Below are 14051 nucleotides of genomic sequence, written 5' to 3'. Positions count from 1 at the left end.
GTAAAGCTGTGGGAGTTATTCTATTTATTAATTTATGTCTCTGCTATGAATATTAAATGAAGTGGCATGAAGAGGAATGGGTGACAGGAAAATTAACAGATACTTACTACGGATGCTCACATCGAAACACACACACACACACACACACACACACACAAGCACCAGTTATTGTCGATGGGTGAGACAAAGATTTCCACAGGGGGATCATTTCAGTGTGGCGTGAGTGAATTTTATTCAACAGTCTGTTTAACATGTAATGAAACATACCTCATCAGATCTTGAAAGGCTGATACCCTGAAAACTCTGAAGTGTGAAGGAAACAAAAAAAAAAAAAAAAAAAACGAAATAGAAGTCTGATTTGTAAGAGCGTGGCAACAAACCACGATGGCTTGCACTTTTCTTGAGGAATAGTTTTTTTTCCTCCAAAGATTATTAAAAGTCTATTTTAGAATGATAGACTTGATATAAATTTGATTAATCCACCGACACTCCCTAAATCGGTGTCTATTTTTTCCTCCTTGGTAACAGATGATGGGACTCTGCTGTCAAAGCCCTGATCTCTAAGACAGACATAATTTTGGTGATTAAAGCTGAACATTTTTCCATTACCTTGTGACCACTGCTGGAGTTGTGCTGGTACTCCAAAGTCCCAGCACATGGGATTTAACCGTATCGATATGGAGTCATCTGTCTTCACTGTTGGAAACATTATGCCTCTGTTGACAGTCCTTCTGTCCTTTCTACTTAGGTCATTACTTAATCACATATTTTGATTTGGTTTTATTTGAATTCTAATTGAGAATATATGTGCACACTGGACGACTTCATCACAAGCTTGTATCTTTCAGCTGTTTACGATAAAGTTCCAACTGAGAGGGAATAAAAAGCGCCATTAGATGTTGCTCATTAATTCATACAGAGATAGACTTGACATTGCACTACATTGGCAATACTTGTATGTTATCTAAGAAAAAAGCCCCATGCCACACCTCTGCTTTTCAGAGTACTGTTAGCTTTTTTATTCTTATTCAGGGACTACCTGTGACGATGTCTGAGGGACTGCTGCCTTCATTAGCTTTAGGAGAATTAGACTTCATTAACTCCAAAAGACAATGTGTGAAAGCACACGGTACACCATTCAGATTTTTCTGACACAATAGCATGGTGGTCTCATTGTTTCACTGGATTAAGAAAAAGCATTTGACCATGTCGAATTTGACTTAGTTGAAAATTATCTATGGTCGGATAGAATTTTCTGTAATGAACTTCCATGCTGCAGCATTCACACAGACACCGCATCAAGATAATATTAGCAGGGCTGCCAGCTCCCAGCACTTCTATTACTTTTGCAAAATACTGAGTACTCACATGAGTTCAACACACCTTTGGTTGTGTGAGGATACTTCACCTGTATGTCTCAATACTGAAGCTTCATATTTCAGATACCCTCCGTTTTTCAGAAACATATCACTGTGATAACTTTGATAGCTGTCAAGGTTAGTTCTGTTTGACTTCGCACATGTACACATACGTACACACGTGCCAAGCACCAATAGATGTTGCAGACTGGAGAGAGCAGTATGTTTTCAAGTGGCTGCAGAAATAACCTTGATAAACGTTGTTTTCACAGGCAGGAAATAGGCTCTCCTGCTACTTAAGAGTGTGTGGGGTGGGGTTGGGGGTGTGATTTTTACACATACATGTCTCTGGAAGTGTAAAAACATGGATGTGAGGGAGGATGAGGCGATGGTGCTGCTACATCTACTCATCCACTTTCTGCGTTCTTCCTCCATCCCTCCCTACTTTTCTCGGACCGATTCTGAACACGTGGAAAGCCCTGGCATCCGCCACTTGTTTTGTTATAGCTTCAAGGGCTGCATTAGTTTGCTATCTGTGCTATGAACTGTATACAGTCTCTTCCACCCTGGCTTAAATAATTTATCTCATCTTGAAGCGTGTATTGCAAATTATGCTCGTTTTGATACCAGTATCAAAGGAAGTGTAATATGTTGGGTTGCTCAACTACCAAGTCTTACACTGATGCCCCAGGGGTGGTTTATTCCTCATTTCAGCCTGCGGTTGCATGTTGAAGAAAAGAAGAAACAGCTGGATTTTAATGTTAAAGTCGACAGAAATACCAGACATAGGTGATGGATGGAGGAAAAAAAATTGATGTTATTTTTGTTTTTGTCTGTGCACACAATGTTTTATTTTCCACCTGTGTATGTGTGTGAATGTGCGTGTGCATGGACACTGGTGAAAAGTGACTGAATTGTTGCTTTCCAAACAGATATAGACAGATGTTCATGTTTGCATTGACAGAATAAGAACAACCCCGTGTTTATAATCCTCTTACTCCTCTCTCTGTCTCTTGTTCTTTATTATTTTTTTTATTTCAGACACAGCATATGTTCGTGTTTTTATCAGTGACGTGAATGATAACAAGCCAGCATTTGCACAGACATCTTATGAAGTTGATGTGGATGAGGACGCTGACGTAGGCTTTGCCATTCTCACTGTCAGCGCCAATGATGGGGACGAAGGTAAGTGGCATGAATAAAGGAATATATATGTGTGTGTGTGTGTGTTTGTGTGTGTGTGTATGTGTACATATATATGTACCGGACGCAGCACTTTTACTCAGACACATTGATTAAGTTCTTCTATTTGCCCTCACTCAAGAAAAATTTTCACTTTTCACTTTACCACTTTTGTGGACCTCTTTTTACTTTGAAGGAAGAAATGGGTTGCACTACAAAACATGTTACGAAGTCAGGAAAAGCGAAGCAATATGCGGGTTTTAAACAGTCACTGTAGACAATCCCATTTAATCTTTCAATGGAAGGCAAAGAAAGAAGCTCTCAAGTGTTGAAATGTGGACTTCCACGTTTCGTGTCTTAGACATCTAAGCATTTTTTCCTTTTTCACTTAAGTCATCCTCTTACTGTTAAGATGTTGCACCCCCAGAGACACAGACTGCAGCTGGTAGATGTCCTTGGAATTGTTGGACATGACTGGTGTTTTTCATTAAATGTTAGATATTTAATTAATTGTGGTCAATGGAAAAGTGGCAGCATTTTAAAATTACCAAGTTTTTTGGCCCAAATTTGAACAGTCTCGTCTGCTAGCAACTTGCACATTAAAATAATAGCTTTCCATTCACCTGACTTTATATGTAGTAGTATGACAAATGCTTCCACATGGCTGCAGTTCATAGAGAAGAAAAGTATCATGAGCTGTGAACATGGGCAGAAACCTCTCTTATTGTAAGGGTATGTATGTTGTTCCTATGCTCTAAGACAGTACAATCAGTTTTTCTGAAGCTAGGAGCAACACAAATAAGATGGGTGACTTTATCCAATGCACTTGCCTTTAACCCATTAAGACCTAAAGTACCTTTTAGAAAATGTTCTCAAGCCTCAGCATTGAGTGAAAACAACCTTCTAAAACCTGAGGGTTTTCTGAAAAACTTGACATTCACTAAAACTTTTACTCAGCCTCTGAAGGAGATAGAAACATGAAATAAAACCCTTTGAGTGCTTAAACCTCATTGGTTTTGCCTTGGAAATGTTATATGGCTGAAAAAACAAGCACCTTCTCATTTCACTTAAACTTTTTTAAGGTTTGTTATTTTTAAACAATGTTGATGAATATTAGGGTAAAGGTGGTGAGTTACAATAAAAGCTAAAGGTTTAAGGTCTCAAATGGTTTTTATTTCATGTTTCTCTCTGCTTCAGAGGCAGAGAAATAAAGGTTTTAGTGACAGCATTGCATCAGGTGTATCTTTTTCTGTAGCTAGTGGTGATACTTACTCACTGATCCTCCTCCCTTCCCTCTCCGTCCTCCTCCAACATGTCTCACCCTGAGTTTTGAGTAGCTGGTAAGCAGCTTAGCAGGTTGAAGTCAGCCTCTGAATCTTCTAAGTCGTCGTCTTTGTTGTTTTCATCCAGGTAACTGCTGTAATCTGCTTCAGTATTGTTGCCCTTGCTGAGGTCATTAGCCATTGTCTGAACCTCGACTTAAATTATTATTTTTTGCCTCCTTGACACAAATTTCAGCGAATCACAGTGCATTTTATCGGTCACGTCTTAAAAACAACGTAATCATATACTACGCATGTACAATCTACTCTTAAGGGGAGAAGCATGTAGACGTAGATGTTGGCTGCTTCTCCAAACTGGGGGCGCACTCACTCAAATCTACTGCAGGTAATACTCTGACTATTGTCAAGTACCTCGTACAACCCTGTGTCAAATAAGCTGAACTATCATTTCAACAAAGCAGTAACTAAGAGACCTTGTTATCTGAGAGCTTGCCAAGGTCCTAAAATGTGAAGATTTACAGTAGCAGCTGAACTCCAGTGAACTATCTTTAATGGTACAAAGTGGTGAACAATACTGTAACTGCAGGTAATACTGTATGTTGTTATCAGAATGGTGGGAAAAAGGCAAGTAACAAAGACAGAGAGACTGGTTGGTTAGGGATTCATCCTACAGGAAAATAATGAGCCAAACATTAGAGACACTGAACCAGACGTGATGGAAGAGCAGCTCTCCAGAATTAAACCCCATGGAGCTAGTTTGGCATGAACTGGACAGAGGATGAAATCAAGGCAAACTACAGGTGTAACACATTTGTAGGAACCTTTGCAACTGAGGTGGGAGGAGCTCAGCAATATTTTATTTCCATTGTTGCACAGAAGCCAAGAAGCCACAAGTGTGTTCGGCTGCTGGATGAGTCTTGTTGAACTAAATGTAATGACTCCATGTTTTAAAAATGTCTAACCGTCTATTGATTTCTATGCTTTAATTCCAGACACACTGAGACATTAAATTATGTGAATTTTAAATAACAGCTGAAAAAAATTGAGGTGTCCTGAAACTTTGGCTGTGCTGGAACATGCTGAGACACTCAGCTGTCATGGCCAGAGGCAAATGTCAGCTCATGACAGAAAAGACAAGACCATTATTACTCTGAGGACTGACGAGTCTCACATCTCATAGCACTGTGGCGTACACTATCAAAAGGCATTTAGAAATGTGGTAGGACAAAAGGTCTGGTAGACAACACAATCAAATCAAATCAAATACAAAGTAGCTGGAGTAACAGAGGTGTGACATAAAGATGCAGCTGAATGGGAAAAAAAAACTCAAACAGAGCAGAGAACACCTGGATGTAAGGCTGGTGGCTCTTTATTTAGCCAGCAAAACAGAGTTGAGACTATTGTTTGAAGTATGAAACACAATGACTGGACTATTGCAAAATGAAAAAAGTATTGTGAACTTAGAAATCAAAATAATTTGTCTTTTAAATGATTTTTAGACACACTGATAGAGTTGAGTTTGTGGTGAAGTTACACCACTGGTCGGCCATTGCTCCTAAAAAATGATTTGGTGCACATATGTTCTATTACTTCACCAGAAAGTGTTGTCAGTTTCAGAACCTATTAGTGACTTTTTTTTAAAAAAAAAGCATCCAGTGACCACTCTTGTAACTATTTAGACAACTCTTAGCTGTTTTCCACAGAGGAGAGTCACACTTTTCTCTACTCTGTTCAGTGGCAGAGAGGCGGAGCAGCAGTTTGTTACCCAGACGTGTGAGAGAATAAATAAGAAAGATATTCTGTCACTTCTGCCTTTCCTTCTGAGTGATCATTTGACAAGTAAATATAACTGAAATCACAGCACAGCTATCTTAAATTTATGTATATGATGATTTTGTAAGATGACATCAGCATTCATAAAATCAGGATTTCAGCAGCAGCTTGGAAATGGCTTCAAAATTACTTCTGTTTAACATGTAGGACTGGATTTAGGGTGTGTCCAAAAGTTGCTTCTGCTAGTTTAATGGTTTCAGTCCCATGTGGTTCAAAATAGTTGTACTTTTTCTTTTAATTAAGCAATCACTTCCGGCTGCCTCAAGATAGCAACACACATTTTAAGAACAGTACGCCCATGGCCCCTCAGATGGATGCAACTGCATTTGATATTTAAACAATGTGGGCTCTGGGCGGGACAATCACAAATCTTACTTGTTTGCAGCACTTCTGCAACACTTTTTGACAACGGTCTCTGTTTCACACATTGACCATTCAAAGTCCAGCCATGTAGTAGGTTTTTGACCTAAACACAGTTCATTCAGTTTAAAGCTGATAACACTGAGTTTTAGTTTTGTTTAAATTTTAGGATGGATATTTGGAAATTCCAATTATCTTTTTTTTTTTTTTTTTTTTTCTTTCTCCTTCGCAGAGTAAATCTGCCCCAACAACACAAGGCATCCAGACCACTCATACTGCTCGCCAATGATATTGGGACAGGACCAAAAAAAAAAAAATTCCAATTATATGTTATAGAGCATGGAACAAACAAACATAATAATACCTGATATTAAAGTAATACTTTTTCATGTTTAACTTGAGGTATTTAATTTGGTTATACCTTAGTCTCTGTCACTGTTACACAACATATTTGAAATGGTATAGCTTTGCTGCCTGTAAATGGGTTTCAATTCAATTAATGCAGTCTCGTCAAGGTAAACAGCTGGTGGCATTAATTTCCCAGTTGAGTTCAATGCTGTGTGGTGACTTTTACAGATAGGCAAGCAGAGCTGAACAACCAACTACCCCCCCTTCAAAAAACCACCATCTCAGTGTGCAATTCAACTGTACTACACTAACGAGAAAAACATGGACCACAGGAACATCAACACACAGCCTGTCCTGTCTTATGATTTTGTGCTGCCTGTCTTTCCTGTGCTGAAAGTCTCTCTCCTGCATCTGGCAGCATTCTGCCTGGACATCTTCACCTTCCTGGCTGAACAAGTTTCGGCACACCATTGGTTGGGTGCCATCAAAACCACTGCAGAAGAAGTGCAACAAGATGACATACTTAAAAGAGTGCCAGGACCTGCACCTCAGACAGTAAAAAAAATGTAGAAAACATGAGGGTATTGTGGCTTTGTCTGCTGCTATTTCTCCTCTCTTCTGTGGATTATTAGTCACAAGTGTAATGTATGTCTTTTCAAGATTTGTTCAATTGTGCAGGTGAATGGAAACCCACCTACTCACTGCTGACAAACAGAAAGCCTATAGTAAGATGATTAAAAGCAACAGCCAGGGCTCTACTACTCTACTGTAGCTGCATTTTGTGACTATTTTTAGGACCTGATACATCCAAAATTGGACTTGCAAATATGCCCCGTTTTATATACTGTATCAGTTTAATTTCTTAGTTATTATTTGATGGGAGGGAGAGAAAAAACATGTGCCTGCATTTGTGTGTGTGTGAGACAGTAGAAGACAGAGACTAATATCGGAGAAGCTCTAAGTAGATTACAGGACCTACAGTATAAGCTTCTTCTTGTGTTGTGTGATGATTGGTTTTGTGAGTCATCGTTTCAACTCAGACAATTCCCTAGCTCACCTTCTCTGTCTTTAAAATGAAAAAAAAAGACTATTGAATACCAAAGCAGACCCAAATTCTGATGACAAGTAGAGTTCAAGTGATGATTCAGTGGCTGACATTTCTGTGAGAAAAACCAAAGATATAACTCTTAAAAAAAAACATGACTGCAACTGCATGTGCATCAGACATTCCATCTAAGGAATAATATACAGTACATGTGTGTGAGAGATAAAACTAAATATTTCAACTACAAACTGCTTGGACTCACCAATGTGAAGCTGGTCAGTGTTCAAATTGTCTGTGTTGGTGCACAACTGCCTTTCCCACCATCCACATACTTTAGTCAGTGTGCAACCTTAGCTCACTCTGATAAAACTTTGTACCATTAGTTCAGGCTGAATTGGTACAAAGTTTTATCTTACACCACTTCGTACCTGTAAGTTGGATCAAATGGTATACATCTGGGGCCCATTATGTGTCTTCTCACAAATGTGAAAGTCGTGTTGGATTAAAAATGGTACCCACACCTTGAGCTGTCATCATCATGCAAACCAATTGAATTCCACCCAAAGAGAGCCTTGGCTTGGTGTTCATGTATTTACTGTTGGTAGTGTTTTTATTTAAAAATGAAATATGCTGGTAAGATGTTAAGAAGCGTGCTTGAGAATCAGAGTTAGTCAATATTCTGACCTGTAAAGGTCTCATTATCGCTCCAGAATTTGTTCAAATGACCCTGAGAGAAGAAATTTTAAATTTAAGCTCGCAACACCCGTGATTGACGTAACTAAGTATTGATACTTGGCACTGATATGAGCTCATGAAAGGTCTTCTCTAAACACTGTGTGTCTGGCCTTGGTGTCCGTTCTATACTCACACACACACACACACACACACACACACACACACACACACACACACACCACACACACCTCTACAGCCATTGTGGATCACCTTTTCTATACAGTAGTAGGAAAATAACTCAATATACTAAGAGAGAGACAGAGGGAGGCTTTACGTATGTAAAGATGAAGAGAAGGGGGGAGAGAAAAAGAGAGAGAGAGAGGAGAAAGACGTGCAATTCTTATATTATCCAGCATTTATTATAGCAGAGTGCAGAGGCCTGCTGTGCATCTCACATTTTGCTGTGATAAAAAAAACCCTCAACGGCTACACATAAGCACATAAGATCACAAAAAGTCACATATTTGTTTATGTAGGTGTGTGAGTGTAAGAAGCCTGCTTAAGTCAGGAATAAGGTTATTACCACCAACTGGGAGAGATGGAGGAAGCAGTAATGTGAGCATCTGTGTGTGTCGGATTTTCTACTTTGAGGGTTAAGTTCGTGGAGGAGGAGACTGATTTTTGTTCTGCTGCCTGTAATGTGCATATCGCACAGCTAATTTAGCTAGCATATACAGGAGAATGTACAGTATGAATAAACAGCTCATTACCAGTCCATGTAAAGAAGCAGATTTTGAAGATATGATAATTTTAGGTAATTCAAATGCCAAACCTGAACATTGGCTCTACTGAAACCAAAGAACAGAACGACCGGTTTTGAAATGAAAAATATGTAATTGTCTTACGGATCACCATAGACAATCAGAGAATTTTGTTATATCATACTGTTGATCACATTCCACTGAAAATCTTTTCTGTAGAAAATTCTCACCTCCTTTAGGCTCTAAAAGGGTTGTAGCTTATGATTTCACAGAGGCCAGAAACTGATTCTCAATTTTTTTTTTTTGCTGAGAAGGCATTCCAGTGTGGAGCCTCTCGCTTCCCCTCTCTACAAACATTGTAAGCCCAAGTAGCTTTAACTTAGTCTGACTTCAGTTCTTTTGTCTAGCTCAGGTTCAGTTGTCTCCTTTTGTGTTGAGAGCAAGTATGTATCAGCATTTACAGTGACAAGTCTTTCTGTTGCATCTTCTTCTGCGTCACTACTCCTGCCGCTCACCTGGAAAACTCGTGTCAGAAAGCCTGTTGTGTTATTTTGGCAACCAGCAACCATGAGATGTAACACTCGTATTGGCTACAAAATCATTGCACATATAACTGGGTAATGTAAATGTTGACTGGTCATTTCTCACATTTCAATAAGTTTAAAAACTCAATCTAAAAATGTTACTGCATGTTTGTAATATCGTAGCTGTCCGGCATAAGAATATGAATGTATTAATGTCCTATGTCAGACATTTGATGGTTAAGGATTAGCTGTAACATCTAACAACTGTGGATGGGATCAAACTGCAGAAAGGCGTTCACAGTGGATTCCTGCAAGGTCCTTTGTAATAAAGCTCGTATGCATTTCTAGCTGTTTCACAGAGTGCATGAGCTTCACTTTGTAGAGTTTCATACCTGTCTAGGAAACAGCACAGAGCTCTCATTTAACTGAAGGTGAACCGTGTCAGTGTATCATAAACATGATATTTCCAGGTTGTGTCAGAAGTCCTGAAGAACCTGTATTATGCAGCCAAGAATAAAACCTGTCAAAGTGATTAAGCTCTTCCATCTTTCATTGCAGGTACAAGTGCCACGGCTAAAGTGAACTTGTTAGCAGAGAAATGCCAACAGAATTCAGTTCAGTGGTGTTTATGCACAAATTCACACAAATACCATTTATTTAGTTTTCTGTGCGATATGTGAGGAAGGACCAACTTCAGCAAGGCTCTTTAACATAACACAAGGTGTTATACACATAAAATCAAATCAAATCTTCTGACTTCCAGGACTTTCTCCCAAAATACTGTCAAATATCAGGAATGCAAAAACAGTAAATGTAGTTAACAGTATAACATTGCCGTGTGGTGCAGTGGTTAGTACTGTCTCCTCACAGTGAGAATTCTCTGGGTTCAAACCTGGTGCTCAGGGCCTTTGTGTGGAGTTTGCATGTTCTCCCTGTGTCTGCGTGGGGTACTCTGGCCAGACACATGTGTTGCTCGCTCTAAATTGCCTGTAGGTGCATATGTGAGTATGACTGGTTGTTTGTCTCTATGTGTCAGCCCTGTGATAGGCTGGCAACCTGTGCAGGGTGTGCCCCACCACAACCCTATAAGGATACGTTGTGTATGTGTTGGAAAGCTTATTCCTTGTGCTCTCATACGTTGCATGTGTAAATGTCATTACACAAAACATTTAATCCGTGTCATCAGCAGAGCGACAGTGTCCTCTGCTTCTTAGTGGTCTATCATTATGGGATTATCCACATGCTTATCTGCAAGGGAATAAGTGCAGTTATGACACAATTCACAATTCACATTCAAGTCGTTGGCCATCAAGACAACATAGTGCAATAAAAGTTTTTTGTTTTGAATACATACTATCATAAGCTATTAACACCTATTTTCTTAATGTGTGTGAGCAATAGCGATTCTATTTGAACCAAAATATCTTTGCTATTGTGACATCTGCCAGTTTGTGTGTTTGTGTGTTTGTGTGTGTGTGTGTGTGTGTGTGTGTGTGTGTGTGTGTGTGTATGTGTGTCTTATCCCCCTGCTTTCTTGTTTGCACTCAAGTTCCAGTAAAGCACAGTACCTAGGGAGATGAAGAAGCGTTTTGAAATTGGCACGCTCTGGGAAAAAAACAGTCATTTTCTCTCCAGTTGTTTGTGTATTTTAACTATTGTTTTATTCCCTGTTCTGTTTCTTTTGTCCTTTGGGTCTCAGCAGTTCTCTAAATACTTAAGCGACTGAGACAAAAAAACAGAGAAAAGTGAAAAGAAGAAATGCAATGGCATATATATCCCTAATGTCTCATTTAAAACACCAACAGACAGGCGGTACAAAACAATCTGGATTAGGGCAATCTCCTCCTCTCCTTCCTTGACTTTCATCTTGCTAATAAGATGTGGATCTCATCTCATCTTCAGAGGTTTCTTCTTCTCTTTCATAATAACATGAAGGGTAGTGGTGGACGCAGCAGTGGTTGAGATGCCGGCCCTGGCTTTACCAGTAATTGCATTAAGGGGGAACATTTTGTTGATCAGGATCTAATAGACTTTATTAAAAATGCTTTGCAGAGCAAAAGAGGGATTATTAAGTGAAGTAGGGAGAGAGAACTTTGGAAAGGAGGGAGGGGGGACTTCACAGAAACATGATTTTAGATTGCTTTGAACAATGGAGTATTAATTATTCAGTGAAAGATTACTACATTCATATTCTGTTTTAGCATTCTTTCTATTTTACAGTATTTTGGGAGAAAGTCCTTGAAGTCAGAAGATTTGATTAGATTTTATGTGTATAACACCTTGTGTTATGTTAAAGAGCCTTGCTGAAGTTGGTCCTTCCTCACATATCGCACAGAAAACTAAATAAATGGTATTTGTGTGAATTTGTGCATAAACACCACTGAACTGAATTCTGTTGGCATTTCTCTGCTAACAAGTTCACTTTAGCCGTGGCACTTGTACCTGCAATGAAAGATGGAAGAGCTTAATCACTTTGACAGGTTTTATTCTTGGCTGCATAATACAGGTTCTTCAGGACTTCTGACACAACCTGGAAATATCATGTTTATGATACACTGACACGGTTCACCTTCAGTTAAATGAGAGCTCTGTGCTGTTTCCTAGACAGGTATGGTAATGAAACTCTACAAAGTGAAGCTCATGCACTCTGTGAAACAACAGCTAGAAATGTATACGAGCTTTATTACAAAGGACCTTGCAGGAATCCACTGTGAACGCCTTTCTGCAGTTTGATCCCATCCACAGTTGTTAGATGTTAACCGTCAAATGTCTGACATAGGACGTTACATCAATAACAATAATGACTATACTAATCACGTGGCTTGACTCCTCCCAGTATCAGGGAAGATATGTTTCTTTGCATTAAAAAAAAATAAAAAAACTTTTTCTTTCTTTTTCCCCTAGAATAAATGTGAATTTTAAATTCAGTGCTTTGCTCAAGTGTTCTGCCTTTGAATCCATCCCAAAATTATTTAAATGCCATTATCATCATCTTTTGATGACTAACAAAGGCCAACGAATTGCTACAACTTTGAAAGGTAATTGATGTTCAGAACCCGCCTCAGCTGCAGCAGATGACATGACATTTGGTTCAAGTATTTCTGATACATTTAATCCCATATTACCCGTTCTTTTCATTTTTTCTCATCAAACGGATTCATAATGTCTTTCATTCTTAAGTTTCCAGTGGAAGAAGCATATTGGTTTTAGACAAATAACTCAGATACTTTTAAAAGTTCAGTTTGATCCTGTGTAACATCTTCAGTTGAAGTGTGCTGTGATGCAGTTGTTTTGGGTTTGTGTTTTCTGAAGTCAAACTGACCTCTGATGGACAATTATATCAAATGTAGTATATAAGTTTATATGGTTTGTGTATTGAACGTTGGCCATTTTTTTTCAGTAGCACCAGGGAAGCTTTATGCATTTCCAAAGAAACATTTGAGTGCTTAGATGTTTCTTATTTGAATTGGCTTCTTAATTAAAATTGTGGTTTGAGAACGTGGGTGCTAATTAGTAAGCAGATAACTAATTTTTGTTTGAATAGATGCCAGTTCACCATGACTTTTTTTTGTCTTTTCTCTTTGTGTAACATTACCAAACAAAAAAAAGTGCAAGTGAAGTTATTGCTTTTTCAAAACCTGAAGTATTGTTGTATAGTTCCAGTACAAATAGTTCCTGTGCATGGCTCTGAAATATCTGACTTTTCCTTCTTCACTGACTTTGTTGGCATGAAGATGCTATTCTAGGGCAGAGGTCCCCTGTTGATTAAAGACGCATAACAATCAGATCGCACCAAAGACTCCAGATCTGTTTCCAGTCTGCCAGCTAAAGCAGGCTGATGCTGTCTAAACTCAGTTAAGAAAGACAGACTGGTGGATTGGCAGAAACAGACAGCACTGAACTAGATGGGGACTTCCAATTCATGGGGGATCAGGTTCTCACCAGAGCTCTTTCATTGTACAAATGATAAGCTGCTGCCTATTTTCCACCACAGCTCCAACTCACTGCAGTCCTAGTTTGCTTTGACAATATCTAAGGTTCATTTATATAAACTGTCAATCCTCATTCATCCTCCATCTTCTGCTGATCTGCAGGTGGAAACGCTAAGCTGCGCTACCAGATCACTTCAGGGAACACAGGAGGGGTATTTGATGTGGAACCAGAAGTGGGCACTATCTTTATAGCTCAGACTCTGGACTATGAACAGAACAAAAGGTAGGAACACACTCCAGGTAAGAATCCTTTGATCCACTTCTTATAGACTTCTTTTTTATTTGTATATTTCTTTGTTCAGCACAATATATGCTATAGCTTTATACTTCACTTGTGATACTTAAAATCATAAATGAGTAGTTTAAATGTTTGAGAACAAGTGTTTTTACAAAGCCCATTTGGATCTAAACTGTTGCTTATTTTGTGAAAGCCTCTGACAAAGCTGAAACTTCTGCTCAGGTACAAGCTTCATGTCCTGGCTTCAGATGGGAAGTGGGAAGATTACACAACAGTGACAGTAAACGTGGTGAACAAGAACGACGAAGCGCCGGTGTTTACCGTTAACGAGTACTACGGCAGTGTAACAGAGGAGCTGGATGGCTCACCAGTGTTTGTGTTACAGGTACAGCCCAGTCGTTCAGCTGCAGAATAACATACGAGATTTTTGATGAGTGTGATGAATGTATCTT

At 39.0% G+C, this 14051-nt stretch overlaps 1 protein-coding gene across 1 annotated transcript in view; it reads left to right on the top strand.

The window, feature by feature from the left end:
• The window catches only part of LOC139627414 (neural-cadherin), a 245134-nt gene that overhangs the window by 85238 nt on the left and 145845 nt on the right, over positions 1-14051 (top strand). Inside the window, exons 15-17 of the mRNA XM_071488143.1 lie at positions 2400-2543; positions 13464-13584; positions 13822-13984. Coding sequence (XP_071344244.1) covers positions 2400-2543; positions 13464-13584; positions 13822-13984 — 428 coding nt within the window. The remainder of the gene's footprint in view (positions 1-2399; positions 2544-13463; positions 13585-13821; positions 13985-14051) is intronic.

The sequence above is a fragment of the Trachinotus anak genome, unplaced genomic scaffold (assembly GCF_046630095.1).
Source record: "Trachinotus anak isolate AG129_WGS33_773 ecotype Australia unplaced genomic scaffold, CSIRO_AGI_Tana_v1 ptg000011l, whole genome shotgun sequence".
Taxonomy (NCBI): Eukaryota; Metazoa; Chordata; class Actinopteri; order Carangiformes; family Carangidae; genus Trachinotus; species Trachinotus anak.
Note: the sequence above shows the minus strand (reverse complement) of the source record. Positions and strands in the feature narration are given on the sequence as shown.